The following is a 19,656-nucleotide window of genomic DNA, read 5'->3' as shown; positions in this document are numbered from 1 at the left end:
TGACTTTTTCCAAATCTCCAAGAACCATAACAGCAGTGGATTAGAACCATCTCTTCAGGCCCTTGCCAGGGTGTTAAATCTTGTTTCAAAAGGGAGCACCCACACTGACAAACTCTCCCTTAACCAATGTTATAGTCTGCTTTTAATAAAGCACCACCATGATTTACTCCCAGGCACAGGCTCCTGAAGTATTTGTCAGTATATGTTACTCAGGTCCTGAAGCACCTTTGCCATATGATCCCTCTCTCTACTTAGCAGGCCAGCACATCCCCAGTAAGGCTATGCAAGCATTTGATCCAGAATAATGGATGGGTGGCCAGGAGGGACATGTGGACAAATCTGGAGGCGAGCAAGCATTGCTTTGTAAGGTTCCTACCGCCTCTGGGGCCTCAGCATGGTCTTCAAGCAAGGAGTGGCTCTATCACCCAGTAAGGGGGAGGTGGCCCTTCTGTAGGTCCAGAAGGTTCTGAGGAATCTAGGAGTGCAAGGTTCTCAAGTGCATTTCACCAGTTATCCCCTTCCCAATTCTCAAATTCCTGCTCCTTCCCTATCAGGGCTCTGACTCTGGTGGATGATATTTTCCTAGACTGAGAATTCAGCCTTCTCTGCTACTCTGCCACTCTCACAATTCAGTTCTGTGCTGATCCCTAGCTATGTCTACCCTCCAGCTCCAGGAGGTAAAGATTTCTTTAAATGCTACCAAGAAGCTCTTCTGGGACTTCCCTGGTGGTCCACTAGTTAAGAATCTGCCTTCTAATGCAGGGGATGCAGGTTTGATCCCTGGTCGGGGAACTAAGATCCCACACGCCATGGGGCAACTAAGCCCACGCACCGCAACTACTGAGCCCGGCCGCTACAACTAGAGAGCCCACGCGCCTCAACAAAGAGCCCGCGTGCCACAATGGAAGATCCCTCGTGCCACAACTAAGACCCAACACAGCCATAAATAAATAAATAAATAAATAAAATATTAAAAAAAAAAAAGTAGCAGCAGCTCTTCTACTTCTCACTCTCTGAGACTTGTTCTAGTGGAAGAACCACCGGCTTCCACTAAAAAAAGGATGACACAGAGGGTAGAATAGAGCCCAGAGGGTAGAGCCTAAAGCTCTGCACAGTCCTAAGAAGCAGCACTGGTCCCTAATCAAGAGAGGGAGACACATGCCCAGCTGGCTTTCAGAATTTTTAGGGAACAGAGGCCGCGTGCCTTGTTACCCCTCTTTGAACGGGAATGTTATTGCGAGCACCCTATGTCTATCTCACCCCTGTATGTCTGGTGTGTAATTAGCAGGTAACTTACCTTTAAAGGTGTGCAGATTGAGAGGACCTTGCACCTGATGAGGCACCTTTTATTGATTTAGATGATGAGATCTGGGAGCTCAAGCCTGAACCTGATGCTGTAATGGGATGAAACTTCAGTGATTCCTGAAGATAAATGACTTTTGCATGTGGAAGGAATCTAGAGAATTTATGAACAGAGAATAGACTGTGGCAATTTTCACTTTTTTTTTTTTTTATTGAAGTATAGTTGATTTACAATGTGTTAGTTTCTGTTGTACAGCAAAGTGAATCTCATATATATATATATATAAAATTTTTTTTCATATTCTTTTCCATTATGGTTTATACAAGATATTGAATATAATAGTTCCTTGTGCTATACAGTAGGACTTTGTTGTTTATCTATTTTACATATAGTAGTACCTGTTAATCCCAAACTCCTAATTTATTCCTCCCCCATCCCCATTCCCCTTTGGTAACCATATGTTTGTTTTCTATGTCTGTGTCTGTTTTGTAAATAAGTTCATTTGTATCATATTTTAGATTCCACACATAAGTGATATCATATGACACTGATATTTGTCTTTTTCTGTCTGACTTACTTCACTTAGTATGATCATCTCTAGGTCCATCCATGTTGCTGCAAACGGCATTATCTCATTCTTTTTTATGGCTGAGTAGCATTCCATTGTATTTATACACATCTTCTTCATCCATTCATCTGTTGATGGACATTTAGGTTACTTCCATGACTTGGCTGTTGTGAATAGTGCTGCTATGAGCACTGGGGTGCATGTATCTTTTAGAATTCAAGTTTTCTCAGGATATACGCCCAGGAGTGGGATTGCTGGATCATATGGCAACTCTATTTTTAGTTTTTTAAGGAAACTCCCTACTGCTCTCCACAGTGGCTGCTAGACTATGGCAATTTTAAAACACGACCTCCAAATTTTTTGGTACTCCTCCTTTAGGATGGGGCAAAGCCATGTCCCCTCCCCTTGAATAGGGGATCTGTGACTGCCTGACCAGTAGCATAGGATGGAAGTGACACTCTCAGCTTCTGAGCCCACGCTTTAAGCAGTAGCTTCCATTTCCTGTCTCTAGGAACACCGTGGTGGGTGGAGTAATGGCCCCAAAGATGTCCACACCCTACTCCCTGGAACCTATAAATATGTTGTGTTAGCTGGCAAAAGGAACACTGAAATGAAGTAAGGATTTTAAAACATGGAGATGATGTTGGGTGACCCGGGTGGGTGGGCCCAATGTATTCACACGGACCCTTAGGAGTGAAGGAGGCAGCAGAAGAGTGGGTCAGAGCAATGTGGCAATGGAAGAAGAGGCAGGAGAATTTCCAAGTATAAGAGGGATGTGTTGACCCACTGTCCTAGGCTTTGAAGATGGAGAAAGAAGGCTACACAAGCAAGAAATGCACGTGGCTAGCGTCTCCAAGCTGAGAACGGCCCTCTGCTGCCAGCCAGCTGGGAAATGGGGATCTCAGTCCTTCAGCTGCAAGGGACTGAATTCTGCCAACGTCCTGAAAGAACAAGGATATGGACTCTCCCCTAAGAGCCTCCAGAAAGGGATGCAGCCCTGCCGAGACCCATATTAGACTTCTAACCAGGGAACCGTGAGATAATCAATTTCTGTCATTTTTAGCGCTATTGGTGGCAATCTGTTACAGCAGCAACAGAAAACTAATGTAAAAGCTCATCCTTGAATCCCAGCTACTATGCCATGAGGAAACCCAAGCTGCCCATGAAGAGGTCCAGGCGGAGTGAAATTGGCGGCCAGCACCATCTTGCCAACCACGAGGGAACCACCTTGGAAGTGGACCGTCCAGTCCCAGTTGAGTCACCCCATGCATAACAAGCTGTTCCTATCAATTCCTGCTCAAATTTCAGATTCCTGAGCAAAATAAAGGGTGGTGGTTGTCCTAAGGCACTTAGTTTTGGCGTGGTTTGTTATGCAGCGATAGGTGATAACCGAAACATACAGACAGATGCACGTAGAAGTCAGCCCAGGGTATGAGAAGGAATCCCAGGTTTTGTGGTGGCACCATGACAGGGGTGGAGGGATTACGAGGAGTCCTGCTGGTCCTGAGAGAGAGTGGGGATCAGGCTGAGGGCTGGGCGTGCAGGAGCAAGGGAAGCAGTGAGCTGAATGAACTCCAGGGTCCACTCCTACCCCTGAGTGTGGGCTGGGGAGGGACCAAGGTCCTGACATCCTTTTGGACTCTATTTTTGTACATAAAGGAACATTATACACACTCTTTTGCATCCATACGTCGTAATACAATTTTTTTTAATGAGGAACACAATTGGATATCATGAGCCTAGAGAATTCTTCGGTGGAGTTTTGCTGTAAAGGGGACCCAAAAAGTGGTTAATAACTGGAGAAGTGTGAGGGAGCCCTATCTTGGGTGTTTGTTTGAAGATGGTAAATAGTACAACACATTTGTATGTGGATAGGAATGATGCATCTCAAGGCATCATGAATATACCCAAAGTGAGGTATAATAAGGTTTGCCAAGGCTACAGCTCTACTAAAAGCTAGCTGCTCACATTGCTTTAGAAATAAAACAGCTACACATTACATTTCTGCCGAATTGGGAAAATCCCATTCCTCAACTTCAGAACTGAATCTGAGAGACTTAGAAGAGATCTTTGTGGCCTTTTTAGGAATAATTTACTCTTCTGTTCAACTCCCAATCTTCCCTTGACCCGGAGCCTGCAATTTGGCTTCTTTCAAATTAGTCCTTAGTGTATGCGAAATATTCCTGATTGTTATTTATTTTTATGAATTCTATGTAAACATTTCTTAAAATCTACCAAGCTCTTTCCCACCTCAAGAAACACTGAGCTGAATCAAAGTCTTTAAAATATTTTTAAGTGAAGGGCAGTTATCCTAACTGTGGCCACAGAAGAGGGCATCTAATAACGCCTATTACCTAGGACCACCCCGCCCCACCTCCCCAAATGATTCTACTTTTAAAGATGTGGCTCTTAGCTTTTCCCTCGATTCCTTTCCAATGTATTTCTCTTTTGCTTAAGCATAGCCAGAGACCTTTTCTTGTTGTTGTTGTATAAAACCAAAGAACCCTGAGACAGCCAGGATGTTAAATGCTATTAAGTCTCCTAGAAAGACCACTGCCTCCCAAGCTAGGTCCCAGACACAGATTTGGAGGGAGCCTCAATCTGGTTTTTACCCTACGGAGCTAAGTTCGATTCTGCTATCTCTGTGTTCCCTGACAATTCGAACATTCTAGCTTCTGCAGAGATGTCTCTGTCCAAAGTGATTGGAACAGGATAGTTCTGGAACGAGGCTGCATGTTAGAATCACCTGGAGGACTCTTCACAAGACAGCCTTGTTACCAGCTGCAATGGGAACCTCTGAGCAGCAGGCCTGAGGCAACCAGTGTGCAACCCGGGTGGAATACTCGGTCTTGACACTTGGGACTGTCAGTCAGGGACATTTTTAAGAGCACACCCTTGCTTCTACCATATCCCTGACTTTCACGGTAAACATTCACAACTATTAATTCCGTTATTCATTACTATTCTGAGTGGATGTTCCTCCCATAGGCTTGTTTAGAAGCAGCAACAACACTGCTGGACACAGTTTTTATTTAATAATTATAACAAGGGCTTCCCTGGTGGCGCAATGGTTGAGAATCTGCCTGCCAATGCAGGGGACACGGGTTCGAGCCCTGGTCTGGGAAGATCCCACATGCCGCGGAGCCACTGGGCCCGTGAGCCACAACTACTGAGCCTGCGCGTCTGGAGCCTGTGCTCCGCAACAAGAGAGGCCACGACAGTGAGAGGCCCGCGCACCATGATGAAGAGCGGCCCCCGCTCGCCACAACTAGAGAAAGCCCTCGCACAGAAACGAAGACCCAGCACAGCCAAAATAAATAAATAAATAAATTTATTTTAAAAAAAATAATAATAATTATAACAATAGGAAAAGACCCACAAATAATCTGCACAGCACTTATTTAATGGGCACAGGGACCAGGCATGATCCTGTTTAAACAAATTTATTCAGATGTCTCTTTGTAACAGGGTCATCTCCTTACCACCCTAGCTATACCACAGTATCAGCACCCGGCTAACTGGGTTTTAATGACTGTATTACACAGAAAATCCCAGCCTTAGGTTTCTATCCAAGTATCAACAGTAAAACTACTTTGCAAGAAAAGAAAAATGGAAGGAAGGGAGGGAGGGAAGGATTTCTTGCAGAATCTGCCCAAAGACTCTGTGGGAGTTGTCACGGGGGTACGTCCTTTGCCCCCCACCAAGTTCCCTCCGGAGGTTCTGAATCAGTGCTCTCTCTAATCCTACTTCCTGGGTTTGCAACCTCAGCCTTGCACTGGACCCTCACATCACTGACTGACTTGGCCACCTGATTCTGACCTTCGCCTGACTTTGCTCCTTACTTTAAATGACTCTCTCTGTACACAAACTGGGCTTGATTCTGTTTACCGATCATGCCTGCCTCTTCCCATTCCTGCTCTTTGATCTACTTTGTCTTTCATTCCCTCTCCATTACCATTTATTGAGTGAGCACCTACTGTATGCCAGGCACTGTAGTAGGTGTTTCATAAACATTATTCTTATCACCCACAACCCAACAACACAGATATTGTTCCTGCCTCACAGCTGGAGAAAGATTAACTGCTACTCAAGGTCAAGATTAACTACTACTGCAGGGTGTGATCTGAGCCAGACACAAGTGTTGACTGAAACATATCATCACCTGAAGTCCCTTGGGGGTGGGGAGCGCAGAAACCAACATAAGGTACTTAAAATGTCACAATGCTTACGATGTTTAGGTTTAATGTAAACATATTTGCATTTGAAAGTGCAAATACTGTCTTCCATTGGTCTTTGAAAAGCAGAGTAGCCTTCTCTAAAAAGAAGCCTGATTTCTATAGTGAAAGTGCTAATAGCTGAAGACAGAAACAATTCCAAAGTTTGTATTAACAAAACCCACAAGAAAGTTATAGAAATACTTTATTTGAATATTAAGAAAAAAATTACACGTACTTAAGATGATTAAAAGTTCATATGTTAAACAAATGCTAAAAACCCAGTAATTTACACAGTGATAAAATCTTAAGTGATGGGAAAACACAAAATCCTTTCAACTGGTCCTCCTCCTAACAAAACTATTATAAAAATGGTATTATATAGGAATTGCTGAAGTTGGGTTAAAGGCACATGACACTATCATTCCTTTATATACACAGCCAGTCATCTCATACACTGAACTGCCCCCCCTTAACTGGAAGAGTGAACAACTTCTCTACACTATCGGGAGTACATTATGCATCTCTAATGAAAATTCATTTAAATTTTTACACCAACAGTTTCTCCAATGATCCAAACAGATTAACACTGCAAATTAGTTATTTCTGTCCTGAATAGAATATTTCTACTTTGAATCTGAAAAATTCGATAATGAGTTTAGGAATATGCAAATGAAATATAATTTATTCTGATTTCAACTACAGAGCTATAAAGTTACAATTCTTCCAAGGAAACCATTCACTTCATAGATGCAAAAACACACTGTAGCATTATGTCTGCGGTGCTTCCAGCTAGCAGGACGTTAATCATTCACTTTAAACTGACATGCCCTTACACCTGAAAGAAAACCCAAGCGAGACATTCTATCTCAGGCTGTTGGATTTAATATTGAAAAGCACAGTTCAATCTCCCTGCCTACAACACTCTCTGGCTCTCTGTTACCAATTATAAATTGATGTCAGCAGTAAGTCAAAAGCTCCTGAACACGTGGAAAAACTCAATACTGAACAGCCAGAGATTCAAAGGAGACAGGGTCAGATGAGGGAATGTTCTTGTGGCGACAGGTCAACAGGGACAGAGGACATACTGTGAGAGTCCAAACGGTCCTAGACACAGCACAACGTGTGGAGGGGCCTCTGCACATCAGCATGTGTGCGCTAGCAGCTATTTTCAGACTAGCAACAATGAGAGGACATCCATTTCTTCTTTACCTGGTTATAGGGACTTTCCTTTGAAACTCCAAAGGGAGAACATGCTGTGAGCTGAAATGTCAATTTTCTTTTGCACCCCAATAATTGAGTGCATTAACTTTTTCTTCTCTGGGCCTCAGTTTTCCAAGTTTACTTCTCTGGGTCTCAGTTTTCAAGTTTACTCCTCTGGGTCTCAGTTTTCAAGTTCACAAGTAAGTAAACTGACATATGGAGTAGATTTTCTCCAAGTTCTAACGTAAGCAACATGAAGAGAGGGACCGTCTGTCTTTTTCACCATGTCCCTAAGCATGTACAGTGAGTACTCTGAACACATACTAATTCAATAAATGAGTTATCTGACAATTAGCAAATAGACCCCATTGTGAAGGCAGCAGGCCCAGGGACACAGTGGTCTCTGGGGAAGCAGAAATTCTATAAATAACATGGAAGGAAAAGGCTGATGTGCCATCCATCAGATTTTTATGAGGCAGCCAGGACAGTTAGAAAACAGATTTTTCTTCTCAACTGGGTAAAATTGCCCATTCTTCCCATATTCCCATTAACTAAGAACGATCTAGCCAATAGTCATCTGTATAGAAGTAGATGGAAGTCTACTGCAATAGAAAATGGACCAATGTGTGAACTTATCCATATTGGAAGGTGCAAATACTCTCTTCATGAGATCTTGGAAGGTCAGGGTGCCTTCTCTAAAAAGTAGTCACTTAGAACTAAATTATGCAAATGGGAAGGGATCACAGTCCCTTCTACCTCAGAGTTCAATGGATGAACAGCTCTCGTGTAAACATGACTGAAATAATTTACTAGTCTGTTATTGCTATGTCCACTGAAAATTATCATGAAAGACTTTTTCAAATGCATTCATTATTAGAAATACCATTCCAGAAATCTTACCTTTAGAAATCATCCAAGGAGTGAGATCAACATTACAACCCCCATAAACTGGGTAAACAACAGCAGTGGAGTGAAAAATGACCACACATGCCATAAAGCAACATTGAAGCTGAAAAGAAAAGGACAAAATAGCCACACAGTTCACAACTATAGCTATACTCTATACAACTATATTCTACTGTAGAATCTAGATTTAAAGGACTCACTTTTACCCGGTTTGGGAAAGTTCATTCAGCCAGTAACTTTCTATATATAAATCATGTTTCTCAGATATGTGATTTAGCCAATATTGGAAATATCACAATTTCTTCACAAAGTACTCAGAACTGGAATCACTAAAGCTCCTCTAATGAGAGCTGGCCTGGCTTAACAGAGACTTCAGTCTCTTAACATTAGTATCTGTAAAGGAACACGAAATAAAATGACTACAGCCTGCTTTTACGATCTCACACACTACCAAACTATAATGGTAAAAAAAAAAAAAAAAAAAAGACGGTTAAAGTATTTTTCTGTTAGAAACAGAATGAAAAAGTAATCATTTATAAGCTGCTATTAAACTTTCCATTGAGAAAAACACTATTCCTGTCACCAAGGTAAGAATAACACACTTTCTAAGTGCAATGATTTTTATGAACTGAATTTTTATGAGCAGGTTAATAAAGGAAAATTATAGTCAATTAAATAAGTGTTTCAGATAGTTAATGACTAACATAATATTTTGAGAAGTAGAAATTTAAATAGCTATAATCCTACTGTTCTAAAAAATACAATAACATTTCTGGGGGTGACGTTAGCCTTATAAGAAATTGTAAAATAAGACAACTGTCTACACTCGTCACCGAAGGGTTAATAAAAAACCGCATCACAATGCAACATATGTCAAACACCCATAAACTTCAACTACAGAAAATACATAATAGAAAAAATACATTTAAACTGAATATGTACAAAGGTGTGTGGTTTTCCCCAAATTAAGATGCAATTAATATAAAGAGAGGAAAAAAACCTAAAAGGCCATACACAATGTTCAGTGTAGTTTTCTCTCTGGTTGGCAGAATCATGGGATTTACTTCCTTTGTGTTTTTCTGTAATTTACAGATTTTTCTTTAATGAGCAAGTTATAAAATACTTTTATAAACATAAAAAAAACTTTTCATTGAGAACCTCTTAGCTTATGAAAAATGATGTTAATTGTGGCATTATTTATAACAGCAAAAGAATAAAAAAAACAGGGAGCTGGTTAAATAAATCATGGTATGTCCATGCAGTGATAATGATGTAACTGTTAAAAAGAATGAGACACATCTATATGTACTGGTATGGAAGAATTCCAAACTCCATTTAAAAAAAAAAAAAGATCACTCTGGAAAACAGTTTGGCACTATTTACTAGAGTTGGAGGTAAGCATACCCGATGAGCCAACGATTTCCCTTCTAGAGATATGTATATATGTATGCATGTACATATACATCCAACAGAAACACGCACAGGCACACAAGACATACACAAGAATGTTCTTAATAGCATCACTCATAATAACCCCAAACTGGAAACAATCCAAATGCTATCAACAGCAGAACAGATAAAACTGGGATTTGGTTATAAGACGGAATGCTGAACAGCAATGAAAACGAGCAACTGTTATGCACAATACGGATGAATCATACATAATGTCGCATATAAACAGTCAAATGTAAAAGAATACATACTATATGAACCCATTTCTATAAGAGATGCAAAAGAAAGCAATTACCATGAAGGTGGGGACAGTGTTTACCTGCGGGCAGGAATGAAGGTAGAGTGACTGGGAGGGGGCATGCAAGGGGTCGGAGGGGGCATGCAAGGGGTCCGAGGGGGCCGGCACAGATCTTTCTCTTGACCTCGTTACGGTTTACACCAAGGCTCACTGCATGATAATTCAGCTGTACATTTTAGATTCTTCCACTTTTCTGTCTGTATTATACTTCACAATGAAAATGATTTAAAAAGCAAAATGCAATATATATATATAGCATGTCACCATTTGTATTTTAAATAAGTAAATATATACATAAAGAAAGATACTACTGAAAAGGGAATCAAGGAGACTGTTTTCCCATTATTCCCTTTTTTTTTCCCTCTTGAATTTTATACCATGTACATCATTACCTGATCAAAAAAATTTTCATTCCAAAGGTAACTTACCAAATTCCTGCTACAATAAAAGTAGCAGTTGTAATAGGTATCAACGTTGGATACTTGATATCATAATCTTCAATTCCACAATACCATTCCAGATAGACTATGCAGTAAAACGCAATCGATAAGCTAACAAGCAACAAGGCACCGCCAAACAGAAACCAACTGTAGAGACAAAAATAATACCCTTCTATTATCCTCTTTTACATCCTCTGCAGCCTAATAGTAAATAATCTTTTTTGACACATCTTAAATGTGACATAGGCTCATATCGTTGCTGGCTTACCATACCAATGGCAGTGACCCCATTTTTGACAGTGCATGTATCTGACAAAGGTTTTGTAAGTTTACCTTTGAATACAGGTGATTTGAATTTTGAGTCCTGTCCCATAACACAGGGCCTACCAGCCAGGTATGACTCAGCCCTGCTACTAGAGAAAGGAAGCATCTTAACTTGTTGAATCAGAATTTCTATGCCTATTTTTAGAAAGATGTTATTTGCAATTTTGCTCCAGACTGTGTGCAGCATACCTTGGGTCTAGACAATATAAACTACTTATAAAGGCTCTTCAGATACCTGAAGCTGACTAGAAATTCAGTGATTGTTAAGCAAATATGTACACAAAAATAAAGTGGTTTAAAAAAAAAGTGCTAATTGACAGCACTTAACAAATCAGATATCTTAAAAGTTTTCATTAATAGACTAAATATCTATTTCTAAGAAGAATGTCAACTGGGGAAGGGGCAGAGGGACCCACAGCTACTCAATCCCAGCTTGCAGAAAGTCTAGATCTAATAGGAGATGGGTGGGTAAAGATGAGAGTGAGACACATGAAAGGATGAAAAAGTAAGACTTTAAACACACACACACACACTTTCATAAACTAACCGACAAAAAAGGACGTTTTCTTTAAACATACAGGAAAGCTAGCGGCTTTCTGGTTGTTTCTGAAGTTTTGAGTGTGAGAGTAATAAAGATTTCAACAGATACCATCAACTCCTCCAAGTTAAGCAGGGTTTCTTGAAATACTGAAAATCAATTTGGAAGGAGTTAATTCATACTGCCTCTCGTAAAAGATTTCTAAATGAAACCCTCCCGTTCCTAGAATATCTCCAGTCCTCCCCCAAGGGACAATGGCTTTTTGCTCCTTCCAACTCCACACAAGACCTGGCTCAGTGTGTGTGAGAAAAAGCTCATCAGCCCCTTCCTTCCAGCCCCTGCTGGTCATGGGAGGAGGCCAGATTTGGAAAATCAGAGGAATGAACCCTTTTCGAGAAAGCAGAAGGCAGCCTGCACGGACTGCCTGTGGGTAGCACTCTCCCGCCACAGCCGCCCCAACTCCCCCGCTGCTTAGCGAGGCCTCAGCAAGAATGCAACACTACTCTACTCAAAATCCTCAGCCTTCGGCCATGCGTTTCTGTCTCGTTTCCTCTAAGCTGACACTTCTTTGAGGACAGGCCTATGACTCCCACTTTCTTTTCATGCCCCCCAGTCCTGGTCCGGAGGCTGAGTCCAGGCTCTGTCACACACCACCGGTGGGCTACCGGGTGCCACTACTCCTGTGGGCGCCCCCAAACACCTTACAGTGTAGTGAACTATTCCTTACCTCACCATCTCCTTTAACTACTAAGAATAGTTAGTATTCTCATATACAAGGATACATAGGACACAAATGGATAAATCCTCTCATCTCTCCTGAAACCTCAAAAAGGCCTACCTCCTGAGGTTGGGCTGGACCGGGTGCCCCTTCTAGGTGCACTCACGGCATCCCACACATACCCTCGTACACGCAAACAGTACGCACCACATGACTTATTCATCTATCACAGCCTAAAATGAGCTGGTGGAGGGTGAGAAATGTGCCTTGTTCATCACTGTCACCATAACTGGATACATCTCAGGCTCTCATGAGATATTTCATGAACGAAGCAGCAGGTGCTACTGATGGTGCCTGAAACAACCATCCCTTCTTTTCCCAGCCCAAGTTCTAGACCAATTGAAAGACACAAAGGAACCAGACTGATAAAGACCAACTGTCAGCTTTTTTACTGATGGAGCTACAAAAAGAAGACAGCTTTGGTGAATGGTGACAACGTTCTTCCTCACACTGAGACCCAGAAACAGATAGACTTACCCACTGGGTTTCAAGTCACAGTGAAAACCTAGAGACCTTCTCATGTCAGGGTCGCCCCATAAAACAATGGTGCAGAAAAGCAGCCCAGAATCTGTGCTTCCCATGGGCAGCTGGCTCCCAAGAGGAAGACGGTGCTGAGCTACATGTCTGGTTCTTCATCCCAAACCCTATCAGGAGGTCTAGCACCTCCCAGGGAAGGAGCCAGTGAGGGGAAGGGCCAGAAGATGGCAGTGTTTAGGGAAAGCTCCTGCTTGTGGAAGTAAGGAACGGGAACAAGCTCTCTCCCTCCCATAGTTTACATAACACCCCCCCCCGTCCCCCACCTGCTTTCCCCAGACCACCTGCTCCCTTACTCTCCTCAGGCACCCCTCCAGCAGTCACTGCTCTTCCTGAGGGCCTCTGCGGGAGAGACTGTGTGTCCCCCAACCCCCAACGATATCACCGGATCAAACAGTCCCGTCTGCACCTTTCTAGCCCCGCTGGTACTTCCAAACAATTACACTTGCACTTTAAGCAAACCACCCCTCTCGATGCCAGCTCCAACGCTCATCAACACCTCTCCCTCTTTTTCTGTTATCTAGGGGCCTCCAGAACACTCTCCAATGTTCAGTGAGGACTCAGGAGTGTGATGAACAACCTTCCCCTCCATGTCAACTCCTGGATTGTACTACAGAGATTTCAATCCTCATGAACGATGGACTATTTGACATCCTGCCTCAAAGCTCCTGACTCCTCCCACCAGTGACCTCAACTCTAATTCAATCACAGCCTGTACATGTAGTTACCTTGTTGGCTGTAACTATTCTCTGAAAACGAGCTCTGAGACCCAATTCCCACCCACCACACAATTCTCATTCCCTCCTCCCAGTGCTCATGTACTTGATCTTCTTAAAGACCTTCAGTCATTCTCTCTGCATGGTTTACAAATGGATTAGGTCCTTCTTAAATTCACTACCGTCCTCATCCAGAAAACACCTGTGCTGAAAAAGCCCAATGAAATAATTTCCAGCCTCACCCACTCTGCGGTACGTGCCCAAAATACACACTCTCTTTTTCAACTCTGCGTCACCAGCACCTCCAACACCATGCCCGGCAGAAAGTAGGTGCCTACTAAGCGTTTGAAGAATTCGGCTCACAAAACGTGAAAAATAAAACACGCGTGTTTAACTTACGAAGCAATAAAGTTTTCTTACCTACTGGTGTGAAAGTTTTCTTTAACGGTTTGAAAGAAATCAACATAATAGGTCACAGCAATGGATGCCAAAATCCAGAATCCAGAATGGATATTAAGTCTTGGAAGAGGTTTCTCCTTTTTCTCAACAGGTGTAGAGGTTTCTGCAAATAACGGAGAGTTCAACTTATGAAGTAACCATTAACTTCACAGGAAAAATTATACCTTTTTTTTTTTTTTTGGCCACGCCGTGCCGCTTACAGGATCTTAGTTCCCCAACCAGGGGCTGAACCTGCTCCCTCAGCAGTGAAAGCGCGGAGTCCTAACTACTGGACTGCCAGGGAATTCCCCCTTTTTTTCTTTTTTTAAAATTACACCTATTTTAAGTCAAATAAAATAATTTCCTAGAGCTTTCTAAGAACCACATTCTCTCCCATTATAGTACCAATTTCTTCTGTAAAACCACCAAAATAGGTTTATATTTTTAGAAATAATTAATAGGAGCCTGCCATAAAACCTGTCCAATATAGTCAACTTTTTTGCCGCTAAATGAGTTTTGCAACCAAATTTATTTATATAGTCCTTTGGAAAGAATAATGTCATCTGGTAGTATAGGAATTTTAATGCTATGCTTCATATATAGTCTAGGAAAGTGATTAGTCCTGTTAATTAAGAAAAATGCAAGTGGCAAACATTAGAACACAAAATGGACTTGATTTTCCAAAAACACTACTTAAACTACATATTTTAATTTTTTAAACAAACACAACCTTTTGGGGCAGCTCAAAAGTGGAAAGGGCACACTGGAGGTCCAGTCCCAACATGGTACTGTCTTAGACAGGTGATGGACAAGTCAAATTCCTTCCATTTGGGACCCAATCTGAAAGAATGGGTCAAATGGGGTCTAACAAGTTCCCCATGTGACTGACATGCCCTCTCTCTCAGTTCATGTGAGAACCACTAGTATGTAGCCAAGGTTCCCGAGCTTTTAGCTGACCATCAGAATTCCTGGGAAGCTTATTCATAATACAAATTCTGCGAGACACTCTCAAAATTTATAAACCAGCATGCCTGCGCATGATGTTTTCTGCGTTTACTTTTTAAAAGTAATAAATACACAAGATTTACAACATACAGGACAAAAAGATCTAAGGTGAAATCTCTCTCTTTATCCTTAACCCCAGTTCCCCAGCCCCAAAGCAGCTACCAGTAATAACGTCTACTGAATTCTTGCATATTCTATGTATCTACAGGTAAACACACACCGCATGTTATCTGGTTTGAACACAAATGGTGGCATACCATACGTTGTTCTGCGCCTCCCTTTGAAAAGCATCCACATTGGTACATAAAAGTCTGCCTGCTGTGTCATGTATAAACAGCCAAGTGTATTTAACCAGCTCCCTGCTGACGGACAATTAGATGTTTCCAGTCGTTCGCTATTACAAGCAAAGCTGAGATGAAAGACTTTGCACACACGCCCTTGTGTACTGCTACGAGTACGCTCCTTTGTTAGGTTCTTAGAAATACAATCTGTGGATATTTTTTATTTTAATGGATATTGCCAAACAGGTGTTAAACCAGCTCTCCTAGGAATCCTGAAGACCAAGATGCGCAGGGCTACCTGATCTCTAAGGGTCTTTTACGATAGTAAATACCCGACTTGCAAAACTACTTGGTAAGCCTTGAAAAAACGAAACCCGGTCCCTCCTGACTGGGTAGGGCTGCGGGAGGCCCGCGGGGCCGGCCGTGTCCGGCGCCTCGCCTCCGGGAACCTCGGCGCGACTCGGAGCGCGCCAGGGCGGGGGGTGCCTCACCCGGCCCGGCGTAGCCCTCGCGGTCCAGCTGAACCTCCACGTCCCGCGGGAACAGGTATCTCCGCCGGAGTCGCTCCCGAGCCTGTAGAGCGTCCATCTTAGCACCTCCCAGAAACTGGGCGGTAGTGACGTCAAGCCCACCGGAACTTCCGGCATCGGTTCGCCGGCGGAGGGAGGGATTTCCTTTCGTGAAGGGCAGAGGCTGTGTTGTCTTCGCGGTTTTAGTTCGTGAGAACGTACGGAGGGTTTGGTTTTGCTATCTCAGTGCTCAAATCCGCAAACATTATTTGAATTTCAAAATATGTATCTTTCCCCACCTAAAGAGATCCAGTTTGTTTCGAACTACGGAAGCCCAGAAGGGTCAAGCTTACCGATGCCGGCGAATGCGCGCGGGCGGGTGTGCGGGGCCCTACGGGGGCACTTCGTTGCTTTTATGCTCTGCGTCCTGAACCCCGTGGCTCCTGTATGCCCAAAGCATCTCAGCCCCCAGCTTCTTTCTTCTTCCTCCTCAGGAGTCGCCCAGCTAGACTTGAAAGAGTCAGAGGCCACCCAGGAGGAGGAAAGGACCGCTGGGCCGGGCCCGGCAAACTGTGGTGGAGTCTGGGCCTGGCGCTGACCGCTCGGGTGGGCTCAGGCAAGAAATAAACCTTTCTGGGTCTGTTTCCTCTTCTGTACAACGGGGATTATACCTGCCTCTTGGATTTGTTTTGGGGTTTTAAATGTGAAGCACCCGTATGTGGTTCGTGTTAGCCCCCTTCTTACGGCTTGTGAGAAATTGCCCCCAGCCAGAAACGTGAAAGCTAAAATTGTACTTTCCCAGAAATCCGTCAGTTCCCATCACTCACGCTCATAAACTGAAAAAGACTGTGTCACTAATTCACAAGTTTTCCTCCATCAGTAATCCTGTTTGCTACTCTCCTGCCTCCTTCCTACCGTGTCATATGTTGAGAAATTTTGTGCTTAACCCTTCAAACTTTTGCTGAGCACCTACTGTCTGCTAGGAACTGTTAGGCACCATGCAAGGCAATGGAGATAAGAAAGATAAGACATGACGTTGCCCTTGAGGAGCTCCTGGGCCAAAAATGACCACAGAGACCTAGTACAGTAGAAAGCAGTATTTATAAATGTATGGAAGCGTTTCATTAATTCAGTCAACAAACATTTTCTGAGCAGCTACATCTGCTAAAATGCTGAGGACAGGGGTAAGTTAGAATCTAGTGGTGGAGACGATTTCCATCCAATGCCATAACAGAGATACTGCATATGGGGTTATGGGAGCACCGAATAAAGGGCAGCCCTTCATTCTGCTGTGGTACGTGGGGACCAGGGAGAGTGGCTTGAGGTAGGTTGAATACAGGGATGGATAGTCCAGAAAGCCACCCAGGAAGTAAAATCTGAATTAGTAGGCACTCTTTAATATCTCTATGTGTTGTGAGTGTTTGCAGAAGAAATGCAATAAATACTCAAGAATGTCAAGTTTCTACAGGTTTATTTCTATCATTTCTTCAGCCCTTGTAGCAAACCCTTTGGAGCAAAGGATTTAACAACTGGGTGGATCACATGGCCTTTGTACACAATACCTCCTTTTTCCCTTTTTGTTTTTTTCTTTTTCTTTTCAGACTCCTAAAGAACCAGGGTTTATCTCTTCAAAGCCAACTGGGGTCTTTGCCCTCCCTTCTCCTTTCGCTTGTACAGCGTTAGAAGCCTTGTTAACAGGAAGTGAATTCCTCTTATCAAATACAGTCTTCTGTTGATTGTCTCCTTGTACAAAGGTCAGTGCTGGGTCTCCCTTGTAATTGAATATTCCCGAGAGCATCGCAACCATTCCAGGGTTTCCATATGTAGTATGTTCGGGTCAGAGCAGTTTCCCCTTTGGTGGTTTCAGGGCCTTTGTATTTGGATCCGAATGCCTTTCAGCTTTTTTTTCCCCCTTGATATTTTAAATGCACTTCTTGAAGACCATATTGATGATACTTAAAAGCAGGTTGGAAAAAATCTGGTATTTAATGACCACATCTTCATTGCTAGGGCCCATTAAATAAGTTCTTCAATGTGTGTACTGTGCACTGAAATGATAGATGTATGATATCAGATTGCTACCAACCAAGAAATTTCATTTTGACTGTGAATTACTTTTGGGGAAAAAATAAATTTGACTGTGACCTTTGCTGGCCTTCCCTTAGCAATGTGGTTAAATCCAAGGTGTTTATTGAATCCTGGCTCCATCACTCTGGATTCCTTGGGCAAGTTATTTCATTGTTCTAAGTATCAGTTTCCTCATCTGTGACACAGTGGGTACCAGAGTGAAGATAAGTGTATACCAATTGTTCAGGCTAGTGCCTCGCACGTTCAAGCAGTGGTAGTTATTAATTGGCCTTGCCAGGCTTTCTGGATTTGGTTCCTGCTTACCTCCTCATCAGTTATTCCCTTCTCCTTGGGCTCCAGTTACTCTTTGTTGCAATTTTCCTTTTGCTTGTGCTCTCCCAGTTGACGGGGGGCTACAACCATGTCATAGCTGCTCCCCAATGCCTTGCAAACACCTGGCACATAGCAGGTGATAAAAGAAATTTTTACATATTGAGATATAGGGAAATCATTCTGGCTTCTACATGAGTTAACTTGAATTATATGCTAACCAAAATAGCCTGTTTGTGGCCTGTCAAACCTACTTTGTACATCTGTTTTATTTTTTTTAATTAAATAGTTAATTTATTTATTTTTGGCTGCGTTGGGTCTTCGTTGCTGCGCGCGGGCATTCTTTAGTTGCGCTGAGCGGGGGCTTCTCTTCGTTGTGGTGTGTGGGCTTCTCATTGCGGTGGCTTCTCTTGTTGCGGAGCACAGGCTCTAGGTGCGAGGGCTTCGGTAGTTGTGGCACGCAGGCTCAGTAGTTGTGGCTCGTGGGCCCTAGAGCGCAGGTTCAGTAGCTGTAGCGCACAGGCTTTGTTGCTCCGCGGCATGTGGAATCTTCCCGGACCAGGGCTTGAACCCGTGTCCCCTGCATTGGCAGACGGATTCTTAACCACTGTGCCACCAGGGAAACCCTGTACATCTGCTTTAATTATTAAAGAAAAGGGCACATTGACCAGATGTAAAGAATGTCCATTTTAAAAATAAAGATTAAATGCCCCTCTTCCTGGGACGCCAATGCTGGTCCTCCTCTGATGATAAGACTCCCTTCCCAGGTGCCAAGGCCATTACTGTATGTGCTGTATGTGTATGCATTGGTGTTTTTTTGAAACCTTGAAGAAATGTATCCCTGACTTGTTTAATGTTCTTTGTTCTGACAAGATATAAAACTGTCCTGAAAACCTGCTTCTCCAGAGCAGTTTCTTAGAGTAATCTGGGAACGAGGTTTCCGGGCTAGTCCTCAGTTTGGCGCAAATAAAACTCTTTTCTAATTATTGATTGTTTGTTGATTATTTTCGTCGACATAGGAATTCCATTACCCGGTTTTCACTTTGACCCTTGGTCACAATTAACTCTGGTCTTTGGTGTAGACATCCCTTCCTCTGAGAAAACACTTTTTCTCCCTTCTGTAGTACTCCTGCAGTGTTCTCAAGAGGCTGACCCTGCCCTAGGAGAGGGCACATTACCCAGACCAGACCTGTCAGTCCCCAAGACTTAGGCTAGAGCTGTTGGGAAGACCTCTCTGAGGTCAGTGTGGGCTTGTCACCATGGAGACACACAGAGGAGCCCACCTTAGGAAGGAAGCTCTGAGATGCAAGCCAAGCCAAGCAGTCTCATAGCACTGTTTCAACCCCTGAATCCAGCCAAACCCTACTTAAGCCAGTTAAGAACATGAACTCTGGAGCCAGCTGCCTGGCCAGCTGTCATTACTGGTTCTGTCATTACTGGCTGTTTCAACCTTGGGCAAGCCACGGATCCTCTCTTTTGTCTACAAGATTGGGTAAAGATTAAAACTACTAATACATGCCGGGATTGGTTCAAGATGGCAGAATAGAAGGACATGCACTTACTCCTTCTTGCGAGAGCACCAGAATCACAACTAACTGCTGAACAATCATTGACAGGAAGACACTGGAACTCACCAAAAAAGATACCCCACATCCAAAGACAAAGGAGAAGCCGCAGTGAGACAGTAGGATGGGCGCCACCACAATAAAATCAAATCCCATAACCACTGGGTGGTGACTCACAAACTGGAGG

General features: G+C 43.0%; 1 protein-coding gene and 1 pseudogene across 1 annotated transcript; one reads left to right on the top strand and one right to left on the bottom strand.

Moving 5' to 3' along the window:
• Positions 1–6,297: 6,297 nt before the first annotated feature.
• TMEM128 (transmembrane protein 128) lies at positions 6,298–15,600 on the bottom strand. Its single transcript, XM_061191235.1, has 5 exons — positions 15,490–15,600; positions 13,695–13,836; positions 10,373–10,531; positions 8,189–8,297; positions 6,298–6,923 (listed from the first exon to the last, which is right to left on the bottom strand). Exons 1-4 carry the CDS (start codon positions 15,584–15,586, stop codon positions 8,198–8,200), a joined length of 498 nt encoding a protein of 165 aa, XP_061047218.1. The 5' UTR covers positions 15,587–15,600; the 3' UTR covers positions 6,298–6,923; positions 8,189–8,197.
• On the top strand, positions 10,660–10,957 carry LOC133092467 (transmembrane protein 126A-like; annotated as a pseudogene).
• Positions 15,601–19,656: the final 4,056 nt, after the last annotated feature.

This window comes from Eubalaena glacialis, chromosome 5 (assembly GCF_028564815.1).
Source record: "Eubalaena glacialis isolate mEubGla1 chromosome 5, mEubGla1.1.hap2.+ XY, whole genome shotgun sequence".
Lineage (NCBI taxonomy): Eukaryota > Metazoa > Chordata > Mammalia > Artiodactyla > Balaenidae > Eubalaena > Eubalaena glacialis.
Note: the sequence above shows the minus strand (reverse complement) of the source record. Positions and strands in the feature narration are given on the sequence as shown.